Raw genomic sequence first — 21,122 nt, 5'->3', positions numbered from 1 at the left:
TATATATTTCACACTCAGCACCATTTAAACATGTTAACATTTTTTAATTACAACAAGCATCTACAGCCGTGGCCATGCCTCTGCTTTGTTGTACATAGGTATAACAGTGCTTTGAGCTAAATGTAACACGGTTATGATGCTAACATGGTGATGTTTAGTCAGCAGCAGTCAGTAGAGCATTCTTACACTTGCACTCATGTTCTTACCCTGTAGTATTTTTTTTCTTTGCATGTGGTACTGCGAGGGACTGCAGACAGATAAGATATCCAAACTTAAAGGTCAAACACAAGAATGGCTTTTGAACTGTTTCCTAGCTATTTGCTAATAATTCTCACAGAGCAGGATTCACAGTGAAGAACCAAAAATAGAAGTGGTGCAGTGCTGAATCCTGTGAAATCTTAAGCTCACGAAGGAGGTGGTTTCTCTTTTTTCTAAAATTCTTAAGGCGAATTCATTTAAAACTTTTTTTTTTTTTTTGCATGTTTGTGTAAAATACAATGAAGATGTTCTTGCTGCTCAAACTACCACGCTGCAGCACAATAGGAAGCCCTTTATGGTATTATAGCTGTATTTAGTTCTGTGTGTGTGTGTGTGTGTGTGTGTGTGTGTGTGTGTGTGTGTGTGTGTGTGTGTGTGTGTGTGTGTGTGTGTGTGTGTAGCATTAAGTTCTGCAACATTCCCTCATGCCAAAATTGCCCAAATCCAGATATTGCAGGTGCATGTTGCTTATCCAAGAAATTCAGTTTATTGTTTTCTTTTTACTCAGATGAGAGATTGGTATAAATAACTGCAAGGACATGTGCTACAGCATAGATAGTAATACAGAAAAGGTCTTTTTTTTAATTAGTTTAATTACTAAAAGTTTATGTCAGTCACTTTTTCAACATAACATATTTATCAATTTCTCTTCTTTCCTGTCAAAGGTAGAAGATGTGAACTTGACATTGATGAGTGTGCTTCATCTCCCTGCAAGAATGGAGCCACTTGCATTGACCAGCCTGGTAATTACTTTTGCCAGTGTGTGGCTCCATTTAAAGGTAATGAGCACTGAGGGAATGGGGACAAAAGCAAAGTTAATTAAATTCACATACTATTATTTTCACCTGTCTAAACTAACTTCATGTGTCTCTACAAAATTAGTACATCTTCATTTGTAATCTGTAGTTAAATAAAGAAATCTTGAGTAATTAGGCAGATATAAGCCACAGTCTATGCTTCCGCCAACCAAGTGACGGCTTCATTCTCACGTAGACCAGTCTCACTCTTAACTTAGCGTATTTTAACCTTAATGATAATCTTTTCCAAAATATAAACATGCTGTTCTGATGCTTAAAACTAACCGAGCAGCTACCAAAGTGCAAAACTAGAGAGAGAGAGAAGACTCTACCACAACACTTTTTGACAGATACATTTCTAAAACTGGGATTTTGCAAGAACACAAAACAGAAAAAATTTATTATATTTGACAGAAACCAACAAACATTTATTTAGCCAGACTCTTCCCAGCAAACGCATCCTAAAAACCAGACAGCCAGTCAAGAAAGACCTCAGTAAAACACAAGGACCACTTTGATTGATCTAATGAGCTCATTGGCTGTGAGGTCATCCTGGAAGGACAGTAGTCAGGGCAGCACTTCACAAATCTAGGCTTTACAGCAGAGTCTCCAGAAGAAAATGACTCCTAAAAAGGCAGCTCACAAAAAAGGCACTTCAAAGACGTACTGACAACATAAAGAGAAAAATTCAGAGCTCTGATAAAAATGAAAGTCTTCCAGTGTAATTCAAAGAACTTGTAGAAAGTATTGCCAAAAACGGGCACAACTGATTACCCTTGTAACACCACTTCACTGTACAGTGTGGTTGTGGCCACTGTGCATCATCAGTGTGCATCCATGTGCAAAGCTGCCACTGCTGTAGTACAGCAGAAAGAACTATACAGTTCATGAAGTCAAAGACTAAAGTCATTTCTGGAGTATTCCTCAGAGGGCCAATGATTAACTCACTTTATATCTGAGCTTTTCGAGTGATTCAAGAAAGCCACAGCTTTGTGGAGCTTTAATTTCACCCACTTGTACTGAAGAGTAAAAAATATTCTGAAATTATTGAATGTTGTACAGTTTACTATCGCCACTTCTTTCCAAAGGAAAGTACTTGTGAAGAAGAAGAAGATGAATATATCAGTGAAAGGTTGTACTGCTGTTTACTGCACGTTGTCTAACTGAGACGCTGTCATAGTATGTTAGACGCACGTTTAACTGAACCTCCTGAAATTGTCAGATTCTTTCATAATTCACGGCTTATTGAATGCTTTGTTCATTTTCTTCATGTGATTGTTTTACAGAAATTATCAGAGGCAGGACCCGCAATCGCTTTGCTTTGTCTAGTTTTGCACATTTTGCAACATTTGAACATTTTTATCATGTGCATTGGCCTAATAAATGCTCTGCACTTTTTTTTGCATATGCATGCTTTCCTTTTGCCTTTCATAACTTTATTTTACTTCTTTAGGTTGAGCAGACATTTTTCTCATGCGTGATCTGTCTCAAGTGATGTCTGCCACTTTCATTTTTCTGTGGTTCTATCACTTTTCATAATCTAAGCAGTTGTTAAAGGGCTCAAACGTAGTGCAAATAACAATATTCAATAGCACATTAGTAATGTGCCACAGGTGCCACAGGTGTGCTTTTATCACTTGTTTTAAGACAGCATGGAGCGTGATTGCATTGACAGAGAATTCATTTGCAAATTGTTTGGTACAAGCACAGAATTATATTATTTTTTATATCAGATACTGCATTAACATTTTGAATGCCCAGAGACTTTACATACAGTATACAACCCCAATAAAAATTAAAAAAAACACTGGGATGCTGGGTAAAACATAAATATCAGAATGCAATGATTTGTAAATCCCATAAACCCTTTTTTTTAAAAAAATCACAACAGAACATAGAAAATATACCACATGTCGAGTCATTTTAATATTTCATGAAAAATATTAGCTCATTTTGAATTTGATGGCAGGAAGGAAAGGAAGAAAGGAAGTTGGACTGGGGACAACAAAAGGCTGGAAAAGTAAGCGGTACTAAAAAGAAACAGTTGGATTTGATTAGGTATAAAAAGAGCAACTTAGAGAGGCAGAGTTTCTGAGAAGTAAAGATGGACAGTGGTTCACCAGACTGCAAAAAATGGCATCTGTGAATTGTTGAACAATTTCATAATGTTCCTCAATGTAAAATTGTTAACACTTTGAATATCTCATCAGCTACAGTACATAATATCATCAAAAGTTTCAGAGGATCTGGAGAACTCTGTGTGCAAGGGACAAGGCTGAAAATCAGTATGGATGCTTGAGATCTTTGGACTCTCCTGAGCATTGCATTAAAAACAGACATGATTCTGTCATTGAAATCACTTCATGGGCTCAGAAACACTTCCAGAATTCACTGTATGTGAACACAGTTCAGCGTGCAGGTTAAAGGCATGTCATACAAAGAAGAAGCCATATTTGAACATGATCTAGAAATGTCGCTGTCTTTTCTGGTCCAAAGTTTATTTAAAATGGACTGAGACAAAGTGGAAAACTGTTCTGTGGTCCGATGAATTAAAATTTGAAATTCTTTTTGGAAGACATGGATGCTGTATCCTCCAGACTAAAGAGGTGAGGGACCATGTGGCTTGTTATGAGTGCTCAGTTCAACAGCATGGATCTCTGATGGTATGGTGGTGCATCAGTGTTTTATAGAAGGCCCTATCAATACTGAAAGGTACACCCAGGGTTTAGAGCAACATATTCTCCCATCCAGATGATATCTTCTTAGGCAAATTTTGCATATTTCTGCAAGACAATGCTAAAGCACATTCTGCATATATTACAAGTCTGGTGAACCACTGCCCATCTTTACTTCTCAGAAACTCTGCCTCTCTAAGATGCTCTTTTTATACCCAATCAGCTTTGTAGTAGAATAGTCCAGGGGCTGAGCTGGCCTGCCTGCAGTCCAGACCTTTCACCAGCTGAAAACATTTAATACATCATGAAACGAAAAATACAATGAAGAGGACTCAGGACTGCTGAGCAGCTAGAATCCTATGTCAGACAAGAATGGGATAACATTCCTCTCCTAAAAGTCAAGCAAATGGTCCTCAGTTCCCAGACCTTTATGGACTGTTGTTAAATGAAGAGGAGATGCCACACAGTGGTAAACATGACCCTGTCCAATTTTCAAGACTTGTTGCTGCCCTCAAGTTCAACATGATCTCATTTTTTTCTTAAATGAGTTCAAACAGTTTCTCAGTTTGTTACAGTTTCTGTGATCTTTTGTGAATAAAATATGGGTTTATAAGAATTGCAAATCATTGCATTCTTTTTTTTTTTAAATTGGTAATCTCTGTGTTAATTGAGAAACCTCAATACAGTATATAGTCCACAAGGAATGATTCAGGGATATAGGTTTAGACTTTTGTCACTAGACCTATACATCCATTGCTTTTCTACTGAGATTCATGTCTGCTGGATGGCCATTCTGTTTGTTTCTTTGCCTCTCCCCAGGTCATAATTGTGAGTTCTTACCCTGCGAGGCCAGTAATCCCTGCGAGAATGGAGCAGTGTGTGTGGAAGAGTTGGATCAGGACCATTTCCCTTTAGGTTTCCGCTGTCACTGTCGCCGTGGCTTCACTGGTCCCCGCTGTGAAATCAATGTGGATGAGTGCAGCTCCAGCCCCTGTCTTCATGGCTTCTGCTATGATGGTAAAAAAGAAAAACAACTTATGTCTTGCCAACATTTCAATGACATGCACTCGTGATGGACGCAAAGCTGCATGAATGCATTTAGACATTAAAATGCCATGTATATGTCTGATTTCATTTTGCTCACTTACAGCCTGATAGGTAGTTTTGAGTTGAGTCACCATTGCAGCTAATACGGGTGTTATGGGTAGAATCATCCATCTGAAGAGAGGAGCTGGACATTTCTTACTGGATTGCACTTGATTAGTTTCTTAATATGATGTGTCAAAGAAGATCAGTCATCAATGTTGTGTTATAATTTGAATAATGGATATTAAATTACAGAATTTGGATAGTTAATTGGATTTCACTCCTGTGCATTTCATCTCTAGCATAAGTAGTTTAAAAAGTCATTGATCATAAGAAAAATGCTGATATATATATATATATATATATATATATATATATATATATATATATATATATATATATATATATATATATATATATATATATATATATATATATTGTGTGCATGTTAGTTACCAGCTTTGCAAAAACATATATTTCTGTCAGCAGCAAAATATTTGTGTTTTCCACCCTTCTTGGCATTTTTTAAACCTGCCAGCGCTCCAGTGCTGTTTCATCTGGCTTATGCGTTTTCTAAAATAGTGATGGCAGTGGATCACTATCCTCTCAGTGCTCCATTAGCCTTCCACCAGCTGTTAGCCAATCTTGAGCACAGCCAGTTCACCTTAGGTTAGTGAACCTGGATTCTTGAACCTATTGGCCAGTGCTCAGTAGCAGCCAGCCAGCCAGCCACAAGGGACAGCACTGCATAGTCACAGTGGCTGTGATGAGTAATGCTGCTGCCACCCAGGACTTACAGCATTTAATGAGAGTAATAGCATCTACACGCACCAAGACAGAGTGACAGCATAGATTACGTGGTAAATCTTTGGGATAATGAAGAATCCAGGGACCCTGACTGGGGAAGTAATAAATTCACTCCTGTAAGAACTGCAATTACCTCTGTCACTAGCTGCCTGTACCAGTGTTGTGTTGGAGAAACAGAATGATGCATCCCTCTTTAAAATCATTAATAAATGAAGAGAGGAAGGAATGGATTATTAGCTGTGGGAGATTCTAACTTCTGATGGAAGAAATTGGCGCATTTGTAGCTCCTAAATTAAGAATACCGCTGAAATCGCTCCTCTCCCTCTGTTACATTCTTTTCCCATCATTCAACATCTTGCAAGTATGTTGAGAGTCTTGCAGCAAATGACAAGGCTTTCAGGCTTTCAGTGAGCAAAAAAAAAAAAAAATATGGTGAGACAAGGAAAGTGAGTGGGGAGAAGAGGACTGAATGGTCATTGCAGACAGGTTCATTTAAAGCCGGTTAGAGTGTCAAACTGTCAGACTAAGGCAGAAGGCAGTTTGGACTTTGCCAGCAACAGGTCTCACTGATACAGCAGGAGCCATTTATTTAATGGCCCTATCCTTTAAAAATAGAATCACAGTGGTGATTGTGCTTTATTCTCATAATCAGCACTTACCTGTGTAGAGATGTAGAACCCACCGAGATTTGAGTGAATTAATTTATGATGCAAGGTACTGTAACTATGCTACGGATTTTCCTTTAGTTGTAGATGGCTTTTACTGCCTTTGCAGTCCCGGTTATGCTGGGCTCAGATGTGAGCAAGACGTTGATGACTGCGTGAACAGTTTGTGCAGCACCAACTCAGTATGTAAGGACCTCCATCTGGTAAGTAGAAACATTTTTCCTAGGCAGTATTATAGAATGATGTTATAGCCTCGGCTTAAAAATTGCCCCGTCTCCTGTAAATCACCACAGTTGGTACCTCTTCATAAAATATTGATAGACATGAATCACATTAGTTACTGTACATAACCTTTGATGGCTGTTGTGCAGTCAGTGTTTTAAAAGATTTCTTCTCCAGTAAATATTAACAAGTGTGCAGTAACAGGAACAGTGGCGTATTATTAAAAAAAAAAAGAATAAACTATATCAACATGACTGTGTGCTCTTGGAGCAGCTCGACCGTGATCTGGTTTACAGCATGATTCATATTGTTTTGGATGTCTGGGGAAAATACGGTAGGGAACAGTTAATATCTTATGTCTAATAGATGGGCATTATTATTTATATCTCATAATAGAAAAATTATGCCATTTACAGTGTCCCATTTATGCCTTGTAGGCGAAGGTTTTAATGTAACATAAACCAAAAGGTTTCCAGTAAGTATCCTGTCAAGCAAAACACTAATTTATAATGATAAAAGTGTCTCTTTTGACCAGAATGTCTTTTGTTGTGATCATTTCCCATAATTTGGATTAGTAATCCTTTAAAAAAAAAGCTTAATCTTCATGATTAAGGTATAACTCCTAATAAAAATAGAAATTTACAGCTTGTATTTCCTTATTTAAATTTTGGATAGCCATTTAATGACTTTACAGTGTCTTAGCACATCTGCAGCATATTCCCCATTAAAGAACTCCACATCCTGGTTATGTAAAGCATGGATAGACTTGATGGGAAATTAAAAATGCTTATGTCAAAAGTTAGGTTTTAAAGCAAAAAAAAAGAAAGAGCAGCACTTCAAAAACTTTTGTCTTGAAGGCACAGCTCGAGTCTTGTAGTTATTCAGATGTTTGTTTTTTTTTAAAGCCAATAACATTGATATGTTGCAGCTGCGGAAAGGCCTTGGGAACTGCATGCTGCTCGCTAACTGTGCAATGAATACCAGGAGCTTTTTTCCAACAGCTGCTTTTTTGCTAACAGATTGCAGTAGTAAAACAGATGTGTCATAGATAAAGTCCATATATTTAGCCTTGTTTTTTTCCCCCCCTCTGGTAACTTAGAATGTGCGCAATCCGCACTTAATGTAGGGGTAAAAAAAAAAAAAAGCTTATAAATTAGAGTAGTGGCATTAAGATAGCTGAGAACGTTTTGACACTAAAGCAAAATTATGAGCAGAAATTAATTTCTATAAAGTGTCTAGGCCAAATTAAAAATCTTGTAAGATTTTCAGAACTAAGCTTTAAGATTAAAACTTGACCTTCCTTCATAGCAACTAATCAGTAATAGTTTGTGTTTCATCCAGCAGGTTACCTTTTGTAAGAAATATTTAAAGTCTAATTATGACTTGCTGGGATGAAGTAGTTTACAAGGAACCGTATGACAAGACAAAATAGTTGTGGTACAAAAGCTGGTTAAAAAAACTGTGGTGTAATTTTCCTTTCCTGGGATAAACTAAACTCTTCAAATCCAAAGACAAAAGGACGCAGTAAGAAGGCAATGGGATCTGATATGAGGGATATAATGAAATTTCCACCGGTATTTTTTTAGTCACTCTGTTTCACCGTTACATTTTTCCTGGTTCATTATTCAAATAGGGCCGTTTTTTTGGAAACCCCATCACATAGTCTTGTTTACAGTGCAGCTATTTCTCTCTCTGAACATTGTGTCCCACAGAGCTTTACCTTATTTTGGAGAATTGCAGTCCCTGAAGGTGACTTAGCAGCAAAAATGAGATTATGTTCTATTGCCAGGGGTAAGGAATTGGAGTCTCCTGGAGGTATCTAATTTATCATGAGATGACGGCATTTTCCCCCACCACCATAAGGCCTACAGTGTACAAATTATATCAGACAAAGTTTAACGGCTCCCCTTCAGTGTATGAAATAAATATTAGCATACATTCAACCAGAAGTACCCAGGACCTTTTGACAGAGTGTTGGCAATGATAAATCCAAAAAAAAAAACCCTTTGACCATATGAGTACCTTCATAACATATGCAAAGAGGAATTTAAATTAAGCTGGCTTCTTGGAAAGTAATGGAAGAAAAACATTAATCTCTCATGCTGCAATTCATTATTGTAATACCGATTGCAATGATAAAAAAAAAGGACAAATGGTCCACACACTGTTTTGAATGGAGGAAAAGACAAGAAAAAAAAGATTTACATGTCTGAGGTTTATATAAATATAACAATTTTTGAATGTAAAGTACTAACAACATATTCACTGGCTTTAGAGGGAAAAAAAATCCTGACAAATCTAAATCCAACATGTTTTACATGTTTGCTTGGCTGTGAATATATTCCTTTTGCTCGAAGAATATGCAGCGGTAATGCTGTACGCTTCGTAAAGGTTTGTATCGTCGTATCTTGAATGGCATGGAAAAAAAACAGGCTTGCATACTGTCCAGAGGGTAGGTGGTAGGAGGAATACATCAGCACAGTAATGTGGAAATGTAAGACAAGCTTGACTCTTCCACACTTTAAACAGATTTCCACAGGAAAGCTTTTTTTTTTTTGTGTGAGTAGGAGGTTTTATTTTGCAGTGTTTTCAAGAACATTGGGATGAATTAAATCAAGTATATTAAGCATTGCAACATTTGTTTTCTCAAATATAACCGATATAAATAACTAAACAAATGAGTGGCAGAATGCCCTCTGTCTGCTCTGTAACAACTTAATTAACAGCCACTATGTGCAGATGTGCCTACTGCCATCTGAAATATTCAATTCTAACCACCTGAAATACTAACTGTACATAGTGCAGATGTGAAACGTGACTACTTTCCAGTGTTAATCGAATATTGTTTCCTTTTTTTTTTGCATTGCAGAGTTATGAGTGTGTGTGTCAGTCTGGCTGGGAGGGGGAGTACTGCCAACAAGAAATTGATGAATGTTTATCACAACCCTGCAAAAACAACGCCACCTGCACAGACCTTCTCAACAGCTACAAGTAGGTGTGCGAGCTGGCTCGAGGGCAGCGTCCTCACGAGGTGCATCAGTCACTTAAGAAATGCAGGAAAAAGAAGCTGTTCGGAGATAGCAATATGTCCTTCCACTGGCACCGGAGATAATGAATTGCAGATGGCAGGTAAAACAAATGAGTCAATCAATGGCTCACAGCATGAAAAGGTTTCAGGGGATCTGTGACTCATTGGAGGAAAAAGCTGGTGTATCTGCTTCGGCTAATGCCCACTCTCACTGGGGAGACATAAAAATGCTTCAGGTAGAAAAGTTGGGGGATGGAAAGGAATGCGAGGTGGAGTGGTTGTAGTGCCCGGGTACTCACTGCCACCAAGTGGAATATTCACCTGCCTTAAGAGCAGATACTTGAGATTTACATACACCGTGGTTCACTCTCTGCTTCTCTGTCTCCATCTGTCTCTCTTTCTGTCTCGAACGCATACATTTCCATTAAATTCCCACTCAGCACTCTAACCTCTTGTGTCCTACATTCAGCTGTCCAGAATTAAAAGCCGCTCTGACCAATAGGGCTGTTAACCACTAAATTTCTCACACTTTCTCAAACAGAGGTCCAGGAGAGCACTGTGGAGAAAGCATGCATTGTAACACTGAAGGTCTATGTAGAAAAGTATGTTTTGTGGGGAATTTAAATGATAAAAAAACATGTATGCTATTTAGTAGTTAGTCTGCAGCAGCTCCTAGAACACCTGCTGAATGCATTTTTAGCATAATTTTCCCAAAGAACATGACTTCTGTAGCCTTTAGAAAACTTTCAAAAGTGCTTATTTATTTATGAGTCATTTTAATTTATGGCAAAATAACCTCTACCGTGCCATATCTCCTCTCTGGTGTATGTAAGGTGTTTGTGCTCACCAGGCTGGACAGGTGTGGACTGTACGGAGGATGTGAATGAGTGTGATTCTGGACCTTGTCTAAATGGAGCTCAGTGTCAGGAGTCAGACATACCTGGGGAGTTCTCCTGCACCTGTCCCCCCTTCTTCAGTGGCCCCTTGTGCAACCAGCCTTATGACCCGTGTGACCCCCTCCACAATCCCTGCCTACACAGCTCCACCTGCCTGACACGCTCCAATGGAACAGCTTCCTGCAGATGCCCAGCTGGTGAGTGAACTCAGCGCCGCAGCCTCGTACTCGTGGTGTTTTTATTTTAGCCTTATTTTCTAGCATAATCACAGTTTTGTTTAATGGATTTTTAAAAAAAAAACTTTTTAAAAAATTACACAAATCATAATTTCAGTGAAATAAGAAGAAAATCAATTTGAATTTCATTTTTTTTTTTTTTATCTTCCCTCTAAAATGCACGAGTTTTCCCAAAGAAAGGATTAATGCTTTCGTGTGCATGGATAAAATGTTAAAATGTGCTCCTGATACTAAAAACTATGCCACAAAGCAACAGTAGTTTGTCATACAGGGATGATTTAAAATAAAAAGACGTGCCCTTTGTTGCCATCTGGAGAAGAATTTAGCTGGAATCTGGTTGTTTGTTGACATATGGGTTAAAAAGGGATGTCATATATAATGAAATGTAACTTGCCAAGAGTTTCATTGATTCCTGGATTTTTATATGTCATATGTTCCATTTAAATTTACGCAAAAAAAAAAAAAAATAGTCAACAAACTCACACAGCAGTGTCTTTTGACCTAATTTCCTATGAGGAGAACATACAGCTCTTCCTTTTATTTTTGATGGTTTTGATTTCTCCTCATGGTATTAAAACCCAACACTCATGTAGTGGCAACTGGGACATCATAATGCGCATCATGGTATTAAGGGAAAGACCACATAAGATTGACCCATCATAGTGAATCACCTGGTATTACCACTCTTTCATATGATTCGTATTTATACTAACATTACTGTACCCAAGGCACAGAAATCTTTTATGCTTTTATGTAAATATTTTTAAATAATATCTTAGATACAGCATATAACATAAAGCCATTATCCATTCTCCATTGTCAAGACCTTATTCTCTTAATATTTACCATGTTTTGGCATAAAGGCACCTCAGTTTGACCGCTCACTGCTGTGTTATAACTAAACAGAAATGAACAAAAACAGTGTTGAATAATTGGAAGGCACTGCATAAAAGACAAGACAGCCCACGCAGTACGCGTCCTTACTACTTGACCACTGGATTGCTCCAAGCAAATTATATTTAAATGTTAATCAGATATACAAAGACTCATTTGGTATGTACATAATATCTGTAAAAACAGATATTAGTAATTTAAATTCAAGAAATAATTCTCCTCTATTTCTTTGTTTTGAAGTCTAATCATTACAGAATCGCAAATGATGAAATTGTTGGGGAATAACAACATGTAAAATTTGACCCACAGCCAATTCTGACCATTTTTTGTTGTTGTTGTTGTTTAGTTTTTCTGTAACTTTATCTGTAAAATTGTTTAGTCTTAAATCATGCTGTCATCATCAATATAGTTAGGGAATGTCTACCAATATGTTTATGTTTGTTTTACGTTTATGTTAATGTTTGGGTGATACATTAGTGCATCAATACTAATTGTAGCAGCTTATCAGCTTGAATTCATGCATGCAGGTCAATTGGTTATAGCAACCAATCAAAAGAACACAAATAACTCAGAAATTACTCATCAGTGACAACGCACAATCTGATTGTTGCTGTCTTCAATGTGTTCATATTCTCAGTATTTCCATGTTCAGGCAGACTACAAACTTATGCCAGTTCAAATTCACAGTTAACAGATACAGAAGGATGAAAGAACCGTGGGTGGTCGAAGGAGTCAGATTGTAAATTATTTTAAAAGAAAATAAAGCATTGACCTTGTTTAGTGCTTCTCGCTCATTCACATGCCCTCGCCCACATTCATAAATAACTCAGGCATATACATCTACTGAGACGCAAATGAAAAACATGAAAATCTGTTTTATGTTCAGTTCACGAGATCAGTTTTTTTTAAAAGCAGGGTATTGGCGTGGAGCAGCGGCAATGACCGTTTTCTTAGTTAAAATGACCTATTAAGATGTTTATCAGTAAAACCTTGTTAGTTTGGGAATTGTAAATGATAATGCATTTTAACATTCTGCGTTTTCATTGCGGAGGTTAGGATGCTATAGAGTTATGCTGTATCTAATGGCTCCATCAGCAAAGAGATGAAAAAGATGTTGCCAGATATAAATAGAGCGGCTGAGTTAGTTTCAGAAAGCTTCCTTGGAGAGGAATGGGAAATTAGGCGCTGGCTGCATACATTACACCAAGAGCTTTGCGTGGGTTTGGTCGTTTTCACTTCACACAACCATTGTGACTCACTACTCTCCATTATTATTCACCATAAATCCATCCTGTGTAGCTACTACTCAACAAACACGGAGCAGCCCGTGGCTTGATCCCAGTACAGCAGTGTTAAAAACTTATTTACCATTCACTGTATGTTATTTGTCAAGGAAATTGTGTAGGCTTCATGTTATTCTCCAGACTAATTAAAATCAAATTTGTCTGCCCTATGCCTGCAAGATTTACTACAGCCCACCACATGCAAGATGGACACCCCCACACTAAATATTATCAAGGTTAACTTACAAAATCTGTACCATTAGTGCATGACATTTAAATGTGCTCATCTGCTGCTGTGTTATGATAGATGTGTTGCGCTGTGATGAGCTGAATTAAGGAGACTGAGTGTAATGCTTTTAAAAAACACAAAATGTTTGGTAACACTGTCACCATATCATCAGTAACACAAGTACAGGTAGGTAAACAAAAAAATTAAATTAAAATTTATAACCTCTCATTTGCTTTTAGATACTTGAGCCTTAAATATGTAAACAGAAATGGCAGCGCCATCATACAGATCAAGTGGCATCACATGATCCGCATTCAAATAAAGACAGTGTGCTGTTGACTGTTAAGGAAGTCGCTCAATGGTTAAAAAAAAAAAAAAACAAGGCTCAAGATAAACATGAAGGCTTGTGTCGTTAATATATCTGGCTTCAGGTGAATGCAGAAACTCTTGAAATTTTTTGCTAAAACCAAAAAATAGGAAAATACTCCATTATTACTTAATTTTCCTAGAAAGCTTCTTTTTATCTCAGTGTATGCAGTCTCGTGTTTAGTTCATTTAGATACACTACTGTTTAGCTACTTAGGTGAACGCTGTTAAATCCATTCTGCCAATCTTAGCCTTGTTTACTTTTTTTTTTTTTATAATAAACAGCTTCATCTAACACAACAGAAGTCAGTAATTTAGGCTCTTAGGCTGTAATGTATAATCCATGGTTCGAATAACAGGTGTTCTACTCTTTCCATTGCACCAGAACTGCATGAGTGCAACTTAAGAGGCACTCGTATTCATTGTGACGATGCCTTTGAGACACTCCAAATGCTGTGATAATAGATGGTGGCTGTCGAACTTCTCATAGCCAGCCCTATGACAGTATCTGATGGCTGCTGACAGAGGTCTTTTATAAATGCTAAGCACTTTAACTTTAGCGGTTATTTTACCAAACTTGCTGCGAAGAACACATTATAAAGCTGGCTGTGTGGTCTTAGCTCAAGAAACTTCACTAGACTCTATGCATCTAACAAAAAGGTTGATATGGCAAGTTTAGTGTTCATCAGCTTAGCAGGATCTAAAAGGCAGCAATTAGGAGGTTTCTACTGGGAGCAGCATTAAAGGGATTTGTAAAACACAGCCACAATGGAAATGAGTTCTGTCTACAAAGGTGTACTGTGAGAACCTGGAGGCCAAAATAAAACCAGAGCAAGCTGAAAGTCTCTTCTTTATAATAAAAAAAAAAAAAAACAGAGGTGAAGCAGTTATCCTCTTTTGATCGTAGAGGGCTCCTGTAGGAAGTTTTTGTTCTTACTAGCAGAGACTCTCCGCTGAGGCTCTGGCCAGGAGGCCTAAGTCATCTTGCCTGACCAGCACAGATGTTCCACTTTCCTCCTAATGAGGAGCCTCAGCAGGGAGTGCCAAACCTGATAGAAGAGCAACCTGAAAATGGGAGAGTTAGGGTAGAAGGTTGAGGTGAGGGTTACTGGCCGACAACTACAACAAATGAAACAAACAACACATGGCATCACTCAGCCAAGACTGCGGTACAAGGTAGGGTTACATCAGAGTCTCGTACACAATCTATAGTCTTTGGTGTCCTTGCTCAGTTTGCTGGATTCTTTGAGCAAAGACAAGTTCACATGTGTAAACTTTACTCTTATTTAGGCCCTTCGCTGCACATTCTCTACCTCTGACGTTCAGTCTAACATCATCCACTTAAACTACCTAAAGAGCAGAAAAGCTATAGTCATAGACTTTTTCACTGAATTGAATTAATAACATTAAATCTTTGAATTAGTAGAAATAAAATGTTAGCTTTACTCACTTATCTTTTGGAGTTAAGCCAGTAGAGTTCCATTTTGTGTTTCATTTTTTAAAATCTCAGAGAGGGTAAATATTTCTCGTATTATTTCAGTTAGTTCTCATGGCAACTGTTTTATAAAACTGATTACAGGATTCATTTGAGACGTGCAGATAAAACATGTCAGAAGGTTATAATGTTTTTTAATGACATCAGAATTGCTCGGATGTGAAATATTTATAATTGTGAATTATTAAACACTATAATAATCTAGGGACTGGGATAATATTAATTTCCAGCAGCACTTTAATAGTGACAGATTTAAAATCTTGTTTTAGTCATCGCTTCTTTAGGATGGCATCTTTGTATTTGCACAATGGGTAGTACACTATGCTACTGTTGCACTTAACATTTTAGATTTGTTAAAATGCCCGTATTCATTATAAGCTTTTTATTGGGTTTTGGATGACAAGTTGGAATATTTAAGTGTTAAATGTGAGCTATTTGATATGAGGTCTGGCTCTAGTCCATTACATGAAGTGGAGAAATGTGATTTTTTTTTTTTTTTTTTGGAGTTCAGGGAATTAATTCAGAAGCATTGTGTGGTCTCTTCACATGGAAAAAACCATTTGGTCTCCATGGTTCAGAATATACCCAGAGGTGTTCCTGGCCAGATGGAGAACAAACCCCTTTATTTGCATGGCATGCTACACTAGCCTTCACCTTCCACAAGATTGAGATTGTGTCCTACCAAACAGTTGGTTAATGAGCTACTGTGGAGCTGCGCCAACAAGAGAACTGACACATAGATAATATGATACTGAAAAAGATGTGTTGGAAATATGTGTTGCCAAAATGTGTCGGTCTGACCTCAGTAGATTCATTTTAAGTGATTACTCTCTTTTATAGAGGAGGCAGAGTATATGACTTATAGTGGACATGTGGGCAGATGTGTAACAATATCACTCTGCCTTTTTGTTGTTTTAGTGTAAGGAAATAGAAATACACATACACTAATTTTGCTGAACCTACAGTATTTTATAATTAATAGTGTGCTACTCAACAGTATTATGATTATTGTCTTTGAGATAAGCTGCTCATAATAATTATTTCATGCTGTCCACATTATCTGTTTTAGTTTGTATTATAGTTCATTTATAAAATGAAAAAAGTGCCACACCAGTAATGGAAATCTCTTCTAAATAAATGTCCTGGCTGAGATAGCTGGAGCAATTAGAGCATATCAGTTACATGTAACACCCTTAGACTCAGATGGTACAGAAATCCCTCCCAAAAATATATATGCTATGACTCATCACTTCACAGCTTAATTTAACTAAACCAATATAATGTGACTCTAAGCCTCCACAGTAGCCATTTCCTCCTCATAGTACAATTACTGAGATTAAAGGTGTTTCAAATAAATCTTTCTCACAGAATAATGGACCATGACAGGGATGCAGTCAGTGGCCATATTGTATTTTAATCAGAGTTCATGTCATGTAAATCACAGCTCCATTTGGGAAACTATTGTCTGGTCTAATATTCTGACAGTGAAGGAACACAATGAAGGGGGGAAAATATTAAAATGTAGCAGGTGTTCAACCTCAGTATGAGAGCGTGCCCCTTCAGTTGGCAAATGTCTCAGCACGCTAGTGATATTCCATTGCTGAGGGCAAAAGGTGGTTCTCTTCTTCCACTGTAGCTTTGAAACCTCTGTTTCCAGATCAAACAACAGCTGCAGAAAAAAAAAAGGCAGGAAAAATGCATCAGTGATCACATAGTGGTGTGAGAGGATTTCCCTTCATGATAATTCTTCATCATTATTTGATTTAACCAGATTGGTGTTTAACCCCTAAATGCCTCACAGCATGTGAACTGCCCAAATGGTCTCTAAGTAAATATGTGGAAACTACTATAAAAGTTGACAGAATTATTTTTTTTTATTTCTTTTTTTAATTATTATTATTATTATTTAGCTTTCCTAACACCATAAGTTAACTTTCAGAAGGTGGCTGAGATTATTGAGCGAAGTTTATAAATCTGTATCCATAATGACAGTTCCCTAGGACTGATGTGATGTGTGGCTATTAAACATACTAATTTTTATACTGCAGGTATGCATAGGCATTGCATGTACATTAAAAACAAGATGGTAACATCCTGACAGAAGGAAGAAGAGTATCATTTTTTGTGTGTTCTGCACAACAACATGGAACAAAATGACCAAAATAAAACAATATATACGCCCTGAAATACATGCAGTACAAAGTTGCTGGAGTGTGAACAGTTGATTTGCCTGCTGTAGGCAGAGTAAGGCATGAACTGCAGAAAGTCTGCCCAGTCTTAAACAACCATGCGATCTGATAATGATTGATAATGATATGATATAGACATGGTGCTGGGTGTTTGTGGTTAAATGTATATGGGTCATTGTTATTCTATTTCACTGTATCCTTGTTTGGTATCAGTGATTTTCAGTTGTATAGTTTGTGCTATGCTACAGTGTCTCTTCAGACAATGATTGACCCCCATTTTTCAAGAATCAATAAGTTTCTTCTTTGTTACAAACCAAAACATCTTGTGAACAAGGAAAAATAAATTTAACAGGACAGTTTTTGTGAAATGATGAGCTATCTGGTATCTTCTAGGGGGAAATAGTTCCTAATGTTAAAAATGTCTTCCTATAGTGTGAAAAAATGTAAAAGTGAGAACATTTTCGTTTCTTGTATTTCTGTCATGGGAACTGCAATACACTGCTGTACCAAAGTTTCTCTTTAGCTCATGACACGCACTGCTGTAAGCACAGTGTTACAGCCTAAGGTGACCTAGATGAGTGCATCTGCATTTATACCAAGTCAGAATACTTTTTCTATCGTTAACTGAACCAAATTCAGCTTTAATGTTGGCGTTCAACTGTCATTTCTCTGTGAAAAGTATGTACTTAAGCATAATCATTGTATGTATCTTTTAATTGGTAATATGTAGGGAAGTCACAAATAGCTCCTAAGGACAAAGCGAACCTCTAACATTTCTGCGTTACAAAATAATAATAATAAAAAAGAGTAATAACCCACAGAACCTTAGCAGACAGGCATCTATTTATATATCTACCTATCTGTATATAGATAGGTAGATAAATAAATATATTTATGGTGCTGTATATTTAGTTATCCAGCTATCAGGCTATTTATTTAGGTATCAATAAAAAGAGAGAGGGTGGAAACAAAATTGCTAATTAGCAAGAAAGAGGTAAACTGAAGCATCATCAGAGAGTAGGAGAGACGGCCAGTACACGATTGTATACTAATCAGACACTTTATTAGGTACACCTGTTCACCTATTTGTTAACGCACATATCTAATGAAGGTATGATTAGAATTTGAATAATAAAACATGAAACCATGAATGTATCCTGCCTAATATCAGTGGTGGGCCCGGTTGTACCAACTGAGCATTGTTTTAACCCCACAGCCTACCGGGGTATTGTTGCCGACCATGTCCATCCCTTTATGATGAACACAGTGTACCCATCTTCTAATAGCTTCTTCCAAAAGAAAAAGTTGAAATTGAACAGATCTTAAACTGGTTTCTTGAACATGACAATGAGTTCACTGGACTCAGATGACCTCCACAGTCACCAGATGTCAATACAACAGAGCACCTTTGGGATGTTTTGGAATGGGCGAGTCATGTCATGGATGTGCAGCCAACAAATCAGCATCAAATCTGGGAAGATTGTTTCCAGCATCTTGTTGAATCTATGCCACAAATGATTAAGGCAGCTCTGAAGGCAACATGGGCTCAACCCTGTGTTAGCAAGGTATAACTAATGAAGTGTCTGGTGAGTGTATATGTCTAATACTGTATATGTTGTAAAATAAGCATTAAATAAGTCAAAATGCAAATGCAAAACATAACTATATGATTTGCAGGCAAGCCTGCTGTTTCCTCACATTTTGCATCTTAGACCTTCTGTGTTGTAAGAAAGACAAGGTCGTAGGCTTCAGACCCAAACATATGAATCAGCAAACTACCAAGCAGAAGGCTGCATAGTCATCATGGTGAAGAGGGCTGATTCTCAGTGGCATTTGTAGTGCTTTCAGCCCTCTCACACCAAAGAGTGCCATTTAATGTAATGAATTATTTTGTTTTAAAGCCAAATTACCCAACAAAGCTTTAGAGTTCAAAGCATAGCCTGATTGTTCTTTCATTTGTATTTCAAGAGGTACAGTACAGTGTTATGTTTATGGAGAGTGTGGATGATATAATAAAAGGCCCAAAATCTCATGTATTCTCATTATTTTCGGCCATTTAATGGAAGTGCCTGTCTTTGGTGTAGACCTCAGAGAAAAGACACCTGCATCCAGGCTGTTCCACAAAGGTTTTTTTTTTTTTTTAAACTGCTTCTTTCTGTAACATTTGGTGTCACAGCATGTATGATTTTCCAAACAGACAGGATGCAATGATCAGAGAGGGCCAAATCTTTGACAGACCATAAGCAATTTGTCATTGTATGACAACCAAAGTTTACTACATGTAAACATGGTCAAAGTTAACAGCTTTAATTTATAAATTAGTCATCAAAATAGACAAAATGTCTAAAGCTAGAGAAAAGAGGAAAAACATAATGCATCTATCTACACAGGGCTAAACAGCAGTTGTGAAGAAGTAGCTTCATTTATGCCAAAAGTATGAAATAGCAGCAGGTCTGCAGCAGCTGTACAGTAAACAAATTTTAAATAAACTCAGTGTTTAATCATTCTGTGCCTGCATTAGCAGTGCCGAAGAGGTGGTCCAGGTGTGTAGCAGTGGGGTAAATTGGTTGCTGTAGCTGGTATTTACATGCGAAGGATTTCTATTCTTAACCCACTTCTTCAAGTAACCCAATTTTTGGTCCTTGGATATGAAGGACCTTCAAGCATACAGTACTCTACCTATTTTTAATTTTCATTGGTGTTGCTGCATTTTAAATGCATATAATTTATAATAATCCAAGCTGTCCAACAGTATTCCATCAGAGGTTCTCTGTGCTGTGATGGTTCAGTTTATCCACATTCTGTGCTTTTGTCAGACAAAAAACAAAAATTTGTTCACTAAGAAGAGCACATATCTGACATAAGACCAGAATAATTCCATGCACATTTTTAGCAGATGATTACCTTCACCGAGGAGGTTATTTTTTTTTAGTAGTGTGCGTGAGTGTCATTTTACCTGTAAACACAATAGCTCAAAAAGTTTTGAATGAATTCTGATAAAACGTTGTGGGGGTGTATGGAGTCGTGTTAACAATCCAATAAAATCTGGCTTACATCCACCAAGGTCTTCCAGGTCAAGTTAGGGATTTATTGTTCAAAAATTGACAAAAAGCCTTATAACTTAGACACTATGATTCTTACAAGTGGGATGTGTATTGTCTGTATAAAGATTTAAAATAACAAATCACATTTGACCTTTGACCTCTCCTTTAAGGTCAGTAGATTGATTGGAAGGTGATAATAATGCTATAGAGAGCTATTTAAAACTATGTTTCTTACTGCCATTGTTTGTATTGACAACATGTAGGCATATAGAGAATGATATATGTGGATTCTAAATATCACATTTCTTTGGACCTCTGACCTCTTCTTCAAGGTCAAATAAGGTCAAGCGTTCATGAAATGTCTTTTATCTTTAAAACTCAGCTTAAAATTCTCCTGCTTTTGTTTATTGGCAACATTTAGGAAATGATACTGGTATATGGGGATTCTAAATATCACATTATATTTTGCATCCAAATATCATGTCACATTTGACCTCTGACCTAACTTCTGCATGTCGCATCTGCCTTTCTTTCAAGTTGACCTCAAAATGTGTTCTATCCTTAAAGAAAGTATTGTCAAGAGAAAGAGAATGAGCTACTTAGTTAGTTAGAAAAATGCTGTAATATAATATTATATAATAAGTTCAAGTTATTCATGTCCTGTTATTTATAAATCAGTACCTGTTATCTATTACCTACTCCTACATAATGTTTGTGTAATCAAAGTAAACATCTGTCATGCTACACTTTTTTTTGGTATTTTTTTCTGCACTACACGCTTCTTAAAATATGTTTAAAAAGAAGAAAGAAAAAAAATGAGTATATAGAAATTACAATACTATTCCCTTAAAAGTAAATACTGCTCAGAGAATGAGGTTTGCATTGTTGGAGGGCCTCCCGTTTTAGCTGATTTTCCATTGTTTCCATGTTATAGTCAACTCAGTAACTTCGT

The 21,122-nt window shown here is 37.1% G+C and overlaps 1 protein-coding gene across 1 annotated transcript in view; it reads left to right on the top strand.

Moving 5' to 3' along the window:
• eys (eyes shut homolog) overlaps positions 1-21,122 on the top strand; it is a 163,820-nt gene that overhangs the window by 45,912 nt on the left and 96,786 nt on the right. Inside the window, exons 20-24 of the mRNA XM_030747697.1 lie at positions 928-1,037; positions 4,550-4,747; positions 6,370-6,491; positions 9,380-9,501; positions 10,372-10,631. Of these exons, the coding sequence (XP_030603557.1) occupies positions 928-1,037; positions 4,550-4,747; positions 6,370-6,491; positions 9,380-9,501; positions 10,372-10,631 (812 nt within the window). The remainder of the gene's footprint in view (positions 1-927; positions 1,038-4,549; positions 4,748-6,369; positions 6,492-9,379; positions 9,502-10,371; positions 10,632-21,122) is intronic.

Source organism: Archocentrus centrarchus, chromosome 15 (assembly GCF_007364275.1).
Source record: "Archocentrus centrarchus isolate MPI-CPG fArcCen1 chromosome 15, fArcCen1, whole genome shotgun sequence".
NCBI classification, from domain to species: Eukaryota; Metazoa; Chordata; class Actinopteri; order Cichliformes; family Cichlidae; genus Archocentrus; species Archocentrus centrarchus.
This window is presented reverse-complemented; position numbering and strand designations above follow the sequence as displayed.